The 10,380-nt window shown below is 32.6% G+C and overlaps 3 protein-coding genes across 4 annotated transcripts; 2 read left to right on the forward strand and 1 right to left on the reverse strand.

The window, feature by feature from the left end:
* Positions 1 to 514: 514 nt before the first annotated feature.
* On the forward strand, positions 515 to 1,239 carry LOC129942274 (ubiquitin-like protein 4A). The gene is made up of 2 exons (XM_056051138.1): positions 515 to 692; positions 764 to 1,239. The coding sequence occupies exons 1-2, from the start codon at positions 645 to 647 to the stop codon at positions 1,106 to 1,108; spliced, it is 393 nt and encodes a 130-aa protein (XP_055907113.1). The 5' UTR covers positions 515 to 644; the 3' UTR covers positions 1,109 to 1,239.
* On the reverse strand, positions 1,225 to 2,461 carry LOC129942273 (uncharacterized). Of its 2 annotated transcripts, XM_056051137.1 has the most exons (3): positions 2,199 to 2,461; positions 1,959 to 2,130; positions 1,225 to 1,896 (listed from the first exon to the last, which is right to left on the reverse strand). In XM_056051137.1, exons 1-3 carry the CDS (start codon positions 2,339 to 2,341, stop codon positions 1,390 to 1,392), a joined length of 822 nt encoding a protein of 273 aa, XP_055907112.1. In that variant the 5' UTR covers positions 2,342 to 2,461; the 3' UTR covers positions 1,225 to 1,389. The 2 variants fall into 2 exon arrangements, with proteins under 2 accessions (XP_055907112.1, XP_055907111.1); XM_056051136.1 differs by having other exon boundaries at positions 1,959 to 2,459.
* Positions 2,462 to 3,465: 1,004 nt separating this feature from the next.
* Positions 3,466 to 8,232, forward strand: LOC129941105 (importin-13). Its single transcript, XM_056049652.1, has 11 exons — positions 3,466 to 3,962; positions 4,036 to 4,203; positions 4,265 to 4,414; positions 4,481 to 4,659; positions 4,724 to 5,411; positions 5,466 to 6,065; positions 6,140 to 6,343; positions 6,406 to 6,543; positions 6,607 to 6,699; positions 6,754 to 7,217; positions 7,282 to 8,232. The coding sequence occupies exons 1-11, from the start codon at positions 3,807 to 3,809 to the stop codon at positions 7,364 to 7,366; spliced, it is 2,925 nt and encodes a 974-aa protein (XP_055905627.1). The 5' UTR covers positions 3,466 to 3,806; the 3' UTR covers positions 7,367 to 8,232.
* The last annotated feature ends 2,148 nt before the right edge of the window (positions 8,233 to 10,380 follow it).

The raw sequence follows: 10,380 nt of genomic DNA on the forward strand, positions 1-10,380 counted from the left end.
ATTGAGAATAAACATTTTACAAAGTAAATTATCAGCTGTCAACCTGTCATTTTCATTTTTTAATGACACTTTTAAAATTTAATGAGCCAAAAACGGGCATTTAGTTTTAAAAGGGGTTTAAAAGCTTATTTACTTTAAAAACGCTTGGTGAAACCAAAATACCCCATTTTACAGTTTAAAATCTTGTTAAATGTTTAAAAGATGTTTATGAAATTGGACATAAGACTATTAAAAACACACAAGAAATAAATAAGCAAACATTAATTGAAATAAATTGAAAAGAAATTCTATCGAAGTATTACAGTACATCTGGAGTTTTAAAATGACTTCTTATTGTTTTGTATGTTTGACACTACTCTACACTCTACATTTTATATACTCATGACTTTTCAAAAATAAAATAATTCCTATAGTTCCTTCTTAAATAGTTCAACTATTCTATACAACTTGTAATAAAATATACGGAGTATACCAAACATATTAAAAGTACCCTTTACTATTGTGAATCGAATGGACAGCTGTCATGAGTCTGTCAGTGTCACGCCAATAATCACCTTTTTCTAGTTTTTTTAAGGAAAAATAAATTGTTTATAAGTTAAATATAACTTTTAAAGAATTTTCCGATAATTTAACAAACACTCATCATGAGATTAACAGTAAAAATCCTCAAAGGCAAAGAATGCGTTATAACGGTAAGGCCACCAAACGAATATCATGTGAAATCCACTCGATGTGCTATGCTAAAAACCCCTCTTTTCTCCAGGTGAATCCAGAAACCACAGTACTTGAGATGAAACAGCAAATCTCCCAAATCCTTGATATTCCTGTTGTTCACCAGAAAATTGTGCATCTCGGAAGGTCGTTAGTAGATGAAAATACAATATCCACCTACCCCACCATTAAAGATGGTACAAAACTTAATTTAGCCGTCAAAAAACCAGACCCACTCAAAGAAGTCATCTATCGGTCGTTTCGGAAGTACTACAATGACGAACATTCAGAGAAGCTGACTAAGGAATTCATGAAGGATTTCGAAGCCAAACTGCGTCAATTGAGCTTGGATGATATTGAGAAATTGGCGGAGAACATGCTAGCTTATTCAATGTAGAATACCAGTGTTATTTAAGTCTCTCAATGTACAAGCTTTGTTGTCGTGCGTCGTTACAGTCGTCGTCATAGAGTTTGATTCTAGTTTTGTACCTTCTTAATAAAAATGTGTATAAATGTGTGTAGGAAAAATTTGTTTTATTTATCAGGCCAATTATAGAGAAAAACAAATGCTAGTTCTTTCTTTACACGAGACTAACGATAAATAACCAACTTTAACACATCGCTGCTTAAATTTATTTTGAAAAGCTATTTTAATCCTCTTAAAGCTTCCTAAAATATTTATGTTTGTTCATTTTCTGTAAAATTAAATGTTTGGCTAAATTTGTATTCTGGTGAAGATTGGCTTGGCTCGGAACTTCGAACTTCATCAGGAACATTCAAAACTGTAGCAATTCCATAGTTGGTGTTGATTTTTACAGAATCTCTATGGAGAGTTCCTAGCTGCGCCTCAAATAGCACGTCATTGATGGCTTTTTCGGCAAAGATTCTCTGTAAATGTCCCAAACACTTAAGTTTTGCTGCCCAAACTTTAGCCAAATCATCGTTGTAAGTTATTATGGGTGTGGTATCTGGGACTGTAGTAGACCGTTGTGAATCAATGCAAATATTTGATTTAGGAGAGTTTTTTTGTCTTTTGGCAGAATACTGTAAAGAGGTGGTTGAAGTATCATCTTCATTGGATTCAGAATATCTTCGTTTTGTAACTATTGAATTCTCCTCTTGATACCCAACCGGTGCATAATTTTCAACACTATGGCTTCCGTCACTATCATTTCTCAGAAATTTCTAAAAATACATACATTACAAATCTATCTTTTAAATTTTTAACAATCATTTCTTGTGCTTACTGAGTCTTCATCGTCAACAGTAGTTGACGTCGTTGCTCTTGAATTTAATGAAGCATATGATACTTCAGAATCATTGAGGAATAACAATTCGTCATACAACCACGACGACGGAAGATGATGTACACCGATTGAAGCTGATTCTTCGACTTTTTTCAAATCTTTGCGGAAATTACTGCGAATCGAATTAATTTTTTTCTTAACATCCGTGATAGTGCTGTCAGGTCTGATTGTCTTGTATACTTGCAAGAGTTTCTCGTATGCTTCATGACGTTTGTCTTTTTTGGAATAATTTGGGCATTTAGGGTCCCATAAAATTGGTAAATTACGATACGCTGCCACAAATTGACGAATTTGATCTCTGTCATTGTTGGAATCCATTTCATTTATTTTTTAATCCCGCGATAAATCCATTTTGTAATAACATCAATTGTTTTTGGGAAAACTGACGGAAATATTGACAGTAAATGTCGCTAATGAATATCGTATTGAAGGAATGTTCAATTCAATAGGTTCTTGTCTAAGATGTTATATAGTGGATTTTGTTATAATTCTCAAAAACAGGGTGACTGATGAAGGGAGAAAGGCAATACAATAAAAATGATATTTATATAAGTTTTGTTCATGGCGGAAATCAAATAAAGGCAAAGACAATTTGGTCAATGGATTTAAAAGAACTATGTTTGAAAAAAATAATCGAATAAAAGTTTTATAATGAATGAATTACGACATTTGAAGAAACGCTAATAAATAGATATACAAAGTTAATAGGTTTTCATAGTTAAACACAAGGTTAAAAACAAAACCTGATTTCAAGGTTTACAATTTCATTGATAAAGGTTATTAATTTTTAACTAAAGAGAGATTTTAATGGATTCCATGCCTAATTTGTACGTAAAGAAGGAACGATTAGAATTTTATCTAAAAGTTCGTTACTCCAATTTCGTTCATATTGATATGAATTTTTTCTACATAAATCTTATTTCTCCGATTGTGGGTACATTGAAGATTATAAACTCAAAGTATAGTCTGCAAAGTCTTAAGATGACATAGGGACTTAAAGATATTTCTGGTATTTGATTGAACAGCTTCCAAATTTATTGGAAAGTTAGCCAAGGAAGATCTCCTTTAAAATCAAGTCAAATTTACTTATTACAAAATGCCAGCTGATCATGTTTTTTCATTTGACTGAAAGCTGATCTTTCTATCTCTATTTAAAGATGTGTGTTAAAGGATTAATGGTCATATTGGAAAAGGAACACAAACTTTTTCACAACTTATGATGAACTTGTAAGCTATGCTCTTAGAAATATAAACTGAATAATTTTTAGAAAATTAAAATACATTGCTTTGTAGTCTTTCTCCTGAATCATGTCAATTTGTTTATAAATGTATTAATGGGTTTATGATAAAACCAAAATTAGTTTTTTTTCCTATTGTGAATATTCAATAATCAATTCGCCACTTAAGCGATATTCCAAAAGTCAGACAAAAACATGAATTCGCCATCCGCCTCCAACAGGCTCAACTGTCAAATGGTTAAAAAAGGTGTATTCTTCAATAAATTATAAAAAAAAACTAAATTCTTCAAATCTATGCCGCTACAAAATATACAAAATAAATGCAATAGTTATACAAAAATCAAGTAAAACTCAATCACAAAACAATAGTGTTGTTTATGTGTTGATATAAGTTTTATAATACAAAAATAAACTTGTAAATTAGCCTCTGAAAAAGAATAAAAGAAAAATACAGAACCACCTGAACCCGAAGAGAAGTCGAAGACGAAGACGACAACGACGACAGACAACCAAGGAGACTAAAAATAAAAGAAATAACAAACATTGTGCAATGGAACCCATCGATATAGCTAGACTTGAAGAAGCTGTCGTAGTTTTCTATCGTTCAACATCTCAAGAACAAGCCATAACCCATGAATGGCTAACAAAAGCGCAAGCAAGTCCTCAAGCTTGGTCATTCTCATGGCAACTAATGCAACCAGGAAAAGTAACCTTGAGACTTTTACTTCTTTTTTAAGTACAGACAAATTTAAAAGTTTTTTTCTTTTGTTCAATCCTAGACTCAAGAAGTTCAATTCTTTGGAGCTATAACTTTACATTCGAAACTTATGAAATTTTGGCACGAAGTTCCAGCCGAAAATCGAGAGGAACTTAAACAGAAAATTCTCGAAAGCATAATAACCTTTGCTGCAGGCCCAAAACTAGTCCTTAATCGTTTATGCATTGCTGTGAGTTTTTATTATTTTCGGAGTAACCTGACTTTAAAACAAAATTCTTCCTTATTTCTAGTTAAGTGCATTCATTGTCCACATGTTGGGAGAATGGCCAACAGCTATTGAGGACGTCATCAATACCTTCCAAAATCAACAAATTCCAAATGTGACAAAGGAAATGCAACTGTGGATTATGCTTGAAGTTCTTCAGGCAATTCCCGAAGAAGTACATTATTTTTCATGGAAGTTCGTTCAAGTTTTATATTTTTACTGTTTATTATCTTAACCCTAGATGACCGCTATCTACACGTCCGTTAAAAGAGCTACCCTCCGTGGAGAAGTTGCGAAACGCGCACCATTAGTTATGGAAACAACAGAAGCCTATTTGCAAATGCAAATCGACCGGGATTGGGATGCTGAAGTGTTTAGCAATATGACAAGGGCTGTGAAATGTGTCGGAACTTGGGTTAGGTGGGTTTTTATGTTCGGTTTCAAATTGCCTACTTTTAATATTTTGTGTGTTCCATTTTTACAGGAATATTGGTTTTTCAATTAAGAACTGTCAGAATATAACAGCAATCCTGCTTAAAATCGTCAACAAATGCTACTGGCCATGTGTTCAAGATCCAGATTCCGATGGATGCATGTCGGCAGATGAAAACGAACTATCAGAAACGTGCCTGAAAACACTGTTGAGCATAATTATTCAACCAGATTGCCATAACTACCCGAAGACTGCTTTTATATTAATTAAAATGTTCCTTGATTCTCTGTGTGGCATAACAAAAGCCGAGTGGAAAAAAGATAACAACAATGAGGATATTGTAGTCAATATTTATGCTTTATTTGTATCAGCTATTGAAAGACACTCTCAACTCCTACTCAACGGCATTACCACAACTGATCCTGAGCTAGCTGATCTCAATAGACGTTTAGTAAATGAAATTCTTCAATGCACTGATAAACCTGGAATCTATCCAGTTGAAGAGTCATGCAGTAGTTTGGCGATGGGATTCTGGTATTTGTTGCAGGACGAAGTTTTTGCCATGCGTATCACAGAGGAGAGAAATAAATGCTGGGAGTTCATAAAGCCACTCTATGCACATTTAACAAGGATTTTGGTCCGGAAATCCGAACAACCCGATGAGACTTCAATTGATAAGTGGAATTCAGATGATCTGGAGTCATTTAGGTGTTACAGACAGGACATTTCAGATACACTGGTAAAATAAACTGCACTTCTTGATAAAGTTTTTCTACTTAAAATCGTTTTACAGATGTACTGCTTTGAGGTGTTACATGATTATATTCTTAATATTCTTGCCTCAGTGCTGGATGAGACAATTGCAGGGATTCAAGCCAATCCAACCGAATGGACCAAACTTGAAGCATGTATTTATGCTTTCCATTCAGTTGCTGAACACATTGACACCACCGAATCTACTCAAATTCCGAAACTAATTCGGGTCCTTTCGGAAATTCCGTATGAAAAAATGAACGAAAAACTACTGGGAACCTCACTGGAAACAATTGGATCGTATTGCTTGTGGTTTAAGGACAACCCAGCCTATATTGCTCCCGCCATACAACTTCTGGTGCGTGGATTGAATTCTTCAATGTCTTCACAAGCTACACTTGGCTTGAAAGAGCTCTGTCGCAATTGCCAATTGCAAATGAAACCCTATGCTGAACCGCTACTTAATGCTTGCCAAGCATGCTTGACCAATGGACGACTAAAAAATTCTGATTGTGTTCGTTTGATGTTCAGTATTGGTAAGTTGATGAGCCTCTTGCCAGCCGATAATATTCCATCGTACTTGGACATAATTGTGAGTCCTTGCTTTGAGGAGCTTCAAACAATTTGCCAAAGTGAAATTGTAAGTACAAAAATATCACAAAATTTGTGTTCGAAATTAAAAAAAAAAATTCTTTTGTTGTTGTATTTCCTCAGAAAACTCCATCGGCTAGAATACGAACTATATTCCGTTTGAATATGATATCTACTCTGTTCTCATCACTCAACACTGATCTAGAAGACGAGGAACAAATTGAAGATCTACAAAACGTTCAACCGGTTTTGATTGTTATGCAAAAAACTATGCCAATATTTAGACAAATAGCCGAACTATGGGTTGATGAAATAGAAGTTTTAGAGGTTTGCTATTTTATAAAATCGATCATGAGACATTTTATGTTAATTGTTTTCTTTTAATCTAGACGGCTTGTACAGCTTTAAAACATGCAATAACTAATTTACAATCTAGCTTTAAGCCTATGTTGCAGGATTTGTGTTATTTTATCGTGGCAATCTTTCAAACAAGATGTTGTGCACCTACATTAGAAATTTCAAAAACAGTAAGTTCGTCAACAGATAATTTAATCAAGAATCACTATGATAATACTTTTTTTGAATTGCAGGCTATCATAATTTTCTTTAAAGACGAAACAGTGAAATCTTTAATGCAGCAGCTTTTAGTCGAATTCGTTATGCACAGCTTTAAATTATTTGAGGTAAGGTATTTTTTTTTTTTAAATTAGATTCTTACTAACTTCTATTTTTTTCAGACAACACCAGAAAACAGTTTCTCCAATATTGCCGAAACCATTGAAATGTTTTACGCGTGTCTAATGCAAATCATAAAGAAAATTCCCATTGCTTTAAACGACAAATGCATTGCGTATGACAAGCTGATTTTCTATGCCCTTAAAGCAATGACTCTCCCAGAAAATGGTCCAATACGAACAAGCGTTCAATTTCTATCTCATTTTATTCTGCAATCTCGTAACTATCCAAATATGACACAAGCTGTTTTGGATGCTGGTGAAAATATTATTCGAACTGTTATAATGTGTGTTGGTTGTGTTACACCAAGGGCGCAAGTTGATAAATTTGCCGATATATTTTTGTCTGTCAACAAGAAGTACCCATCTGAATTGGTTGCATGGATGAAGGTGTTACATACGCCAAATTTCCCAACACCACTAGTTAATGATACTGAAAAGTCTGCATTTATCACACAAATCATCAGGTGAGATTATAACTTTAAAATTTTAAATAATGCTAATGAATGATTTATTTGTTACGTTTAACAGGGAAAAAGTCAATAAGCGACTAATTCAGAAACATCTCAATGATTTCGCAGTGATAGCTAGGGGTCTCTCGGAAAAATATCAATAAATTGTCAACGATTTAAAAAGAGAATATAGGTCATAAGGCAGCAGCAGCATGATGTGCTAAAATATTTATAAAACAATGTGTGCAAAAATAATTTCTAATTTCTATTAAAAAAAAAAAATAAAATAAAAACATTAATTATTAATAGAGCTCATAATACTTTATGTGCTTTTACATAAATGAGTCCATGTATACTTGTATTTTGTCTCTTAATCGTTATTGCATGTTACACAGAAATCATAGTGTATGTATTATAAATATTTTTTTTCTCAAAAAATAGAAATAATAATATTAAGAACAAAATGCAAAAAGTTAATTGAGTCGTCACTGCAATACTACTCTTGTATTGAAGAAATTCTTAAAAGTTAAAAAATGATTAATTAAAAAAGATTTGACGTAAAATTGTGATAATAGCATTTTAGTATTATCCTCGTAAAATATTAAGCGAAAAAGATATTATGTTAATTGTATAAAAATAAAAAGCTAAACACAAGCTATAATGATATGAAAATAATTGTATAATTATGTAATTGCAAAACAATTTTGTTTTTTTTTTCTATACGAACACAATGAATAATGAATATACACACACACACACCTAGTTTTTACATGTATTGAAATAAATTAATTATTGCCAAACATCTATTTTTTGTGATCCATATGTATTTAGTGTTTTCATTTTACAAATTTTAAAGAATCGGCAAATGATTTTAAACAATTTTTGTTAGTCTTCTCATAAAGTACATAAATAATATTTTCCAGCATGAATACAAACTTGTAAGGAATGACATATTTGCAAAACAATCCTCATACATTTGTTTTTAAAAATAAAACAAAACTTGAAGAAATAAACGCAATATCAATAAGAATCAATTTCTTTCATTTTTCATTAGTTTAGCATTTTCGTGGAGAATTAACAGCTGTGAAAAAAGTTGTAATTTGTATGGAATGGAACAACAAACAAAACAACACACATACAGTGCTGCACTTAATTGTTAACACACAACGATTTCAAAACTTGAAGTCCTTTTTTAGGCCTTTACAAACATGTTATGTTGTTCAATTTTGTTTCAGTGGTGGTTGAACAATCGATGTTTACTTTATCAATATTAGTTTTTAAAAAAAACTAACAAATAAATACTAATATTTTAAATAAAATAAATTTTTACCTTTGTATTAAAGATAAAAACGATGTTCAAATTTTAAGTTTAGAAATGCCCTTCTGTTTAATCACAGCGGTTAATCTATTTAGCATATATTGGAAGCATTCACTAAGTAAGTGACTACTTCAAGTCAAAAAAGATTATTTACAATTATAAAATCAAAAATATTTCTTATTTTATAATTTATTTGCATTTGTCAGTAATATGACAGTTCGAGATTGAATACTTTTTTAGTGCAATTCACAAAGCTAGTTTTATTTTGATTACGTAGTGACTAGCTTTATGAATGCTCCATTGTATCATTATTTTGGTATCCAATTTTTTCAGATTTATTGGCATTCTCACGCTTTATTATATACATTTTGAGGTCATTGTTATACTGCAATTTGAACAATCGTCAAAGATTTAGCTTATGATACTTTTCCATAATGTCGTCAATTAAAATTAATTCATTCATACCTGTAGCAGTCAGGTAACTCCGCATCATAGCTTCTACCACACTATGTCGCGCTGGTTTATTGTTTGTAGTTCTGTGTTAAAATTGTTTTGACTTTTCGGACAAACTTATTACATTCAAGAGCATCAAAGATAGGAGGACGAACTGTGCGCATGGCGCTTTCCAAGCTAAATACACTCTTAAAACGTTGCACGATATCCGGAAATGGTGTATCGTCTTCTCTGCATATGATTTGCCATGTTTGTGCAATTAATACTTGCATTTCGATTGGATTCAGTGGCTTTTTTTTAAGGTAATCTTTATTTATTATAATTTTTAAAGGATTCCAAGCAAAAATCTTTAACTAAAATGATTCCCGTTCTTGGCAGAACTATTAGATTGGAGTCATTTTGTGTATACCTAATAATGTAGATATGCTAAAAATGTTGGGCGAGAAAATAAGTAGTATTAAGTGTTGTGCCAATTATTAAGTGCAGCACTGTACATTTTCGAAGAAACTAAGTTTCTTCCTGATTCACATCAGTCACATTTTATTAGATTGTCAATTATTTAAATGACGGAAATTCTTACAACAAAAAACGGTCTATTAAAGACTTTTAGCTTGAAGTTATACTCTACTTTTCCCGGTGAACACACATTATTTCAAACTCATAAAAATAGCAGTGCTCTTGATTTTATAAGTAAACAGTGTTAAAAATTCATTTTTTTTATTTTTCGATAAGTAAATATATCACTACTGAACTACCTGACAGACAAATTGTTCAGCTAGCAAAACAGAACCTTTCCATAGGCTCTAGGAAAATAAGAAATGGACTTCAATTGTCTGTTAGCACTGTCACAATACGAAGACGTCTTTTATAAGCGAAGTTACCAGCCCGAAGTCCACGCAAGGTACCATTCTAGACGAAAAGGCATGTGGCAAAGAGAATGGAGTTTGTTAAGTTTGTTTGCATAAAGATTAGGCAAAAGAGAAATGGAGGAATGGTCTGTGGAGCGATGAAAGCAAAGTCGTACTTTTTCGGTCCAAGGGTCGTATGCAATATGTGAGAAGAACCCAAAATGCAGCAAACGATCCACAGTACACTATAAAAACACAGAAGCATGGTGGAGGAAAAATTATGATATGAGCTTCTTTTTCATACTACGGTGTTGGGCCTATTTATCCCATCGGGGGTATAATTGATGCAACCGAGTATGTGAAAATTATCGAGGAGGTTATGTTACTCTATGCTGAAGAGGAAATGCAGTTGGTTTGGGTATACCAACAAGACTATGACCCAAAGCATACGTCAAAAAATGCAATATCATGGTTTGCGCAGAAGAAGTTATCCGTTATGGAGTGGCCCACTTAATCCCCCGACCTTAAACCCATCGAAAATTGGTGGAGTGACGTTAAG

The sequence above is a fragment of the Eupeodes corollae genome, chromosome 1 (assembly GCF_945859685.1).
Source record: "Eupeodes corollae chromosome 1, idEupCoro1.1, whole genome shotgun sequence".
Lineage (NCBI taxonomy): Eukaryota > Metazoa > Arthropoda > Insecta > Diptera > Syrphidae > Eupeodes > Eupeodes corollae.

What these genes read in the sequence shown, in the direction of transcription:
- LOC129942273 (XM_056051136.1), bottom strand. Translation starts at nt 2,336, where the DNA reads ATGGATTCCAACAATGACAGAGATCAAATTCGTCAATTTGTGGCAGCG. An exon ending in CTGTTGACGATGAAGACTCA is followed by an intron (nt 1,897 to 1,958) that starts GTAAGCACAAGA and finishes ATGTATTTTTAG; the next exon opens with AAATTTCTGAGAAATGATAG.
- LOC129941105 (XM_056049652.1), top strand. Translation starts at nt 3,807, where the DNA reads ATGGAACCCATCGATATAGCTAGACTTGAAGAAGCTGTCGTAGTTTTC. An exon ending in TTAATCGTTTATGCATTGCT is followed by an intron (nt 4,204 to 4,264) that starts GTGAGTTTTTAT and finishes CCTTATTTCTAG; the next exon opens with TTAAGTGCATTCATTGTCCA. An exon ending in TGTGTCGGAACTTGGGTTAG is followed by an intron (nt 4,660 to 4,723) that starts GTGGGTTTTTAT and finishes CCATTTTTACAG; the next exon opens with GAATATTGGTTTTTCAATTA.
- LOC129942274 (XM_056051138.1), top strand. Translation starts at nt 645, where the DNA reads ATGAGATTAACAGTAAAAATCCTCAAAGGCAAAGAATGCGTTATAACG. An exon ending in GCAAAGAATGCGTTATAACG is followed by an intron (nt 693 to 763) that starts GTAAGGCCACCA and finishes TCTTTTCTCCAG; the next exon opens with GTGAATCCAGAAACCACAGT.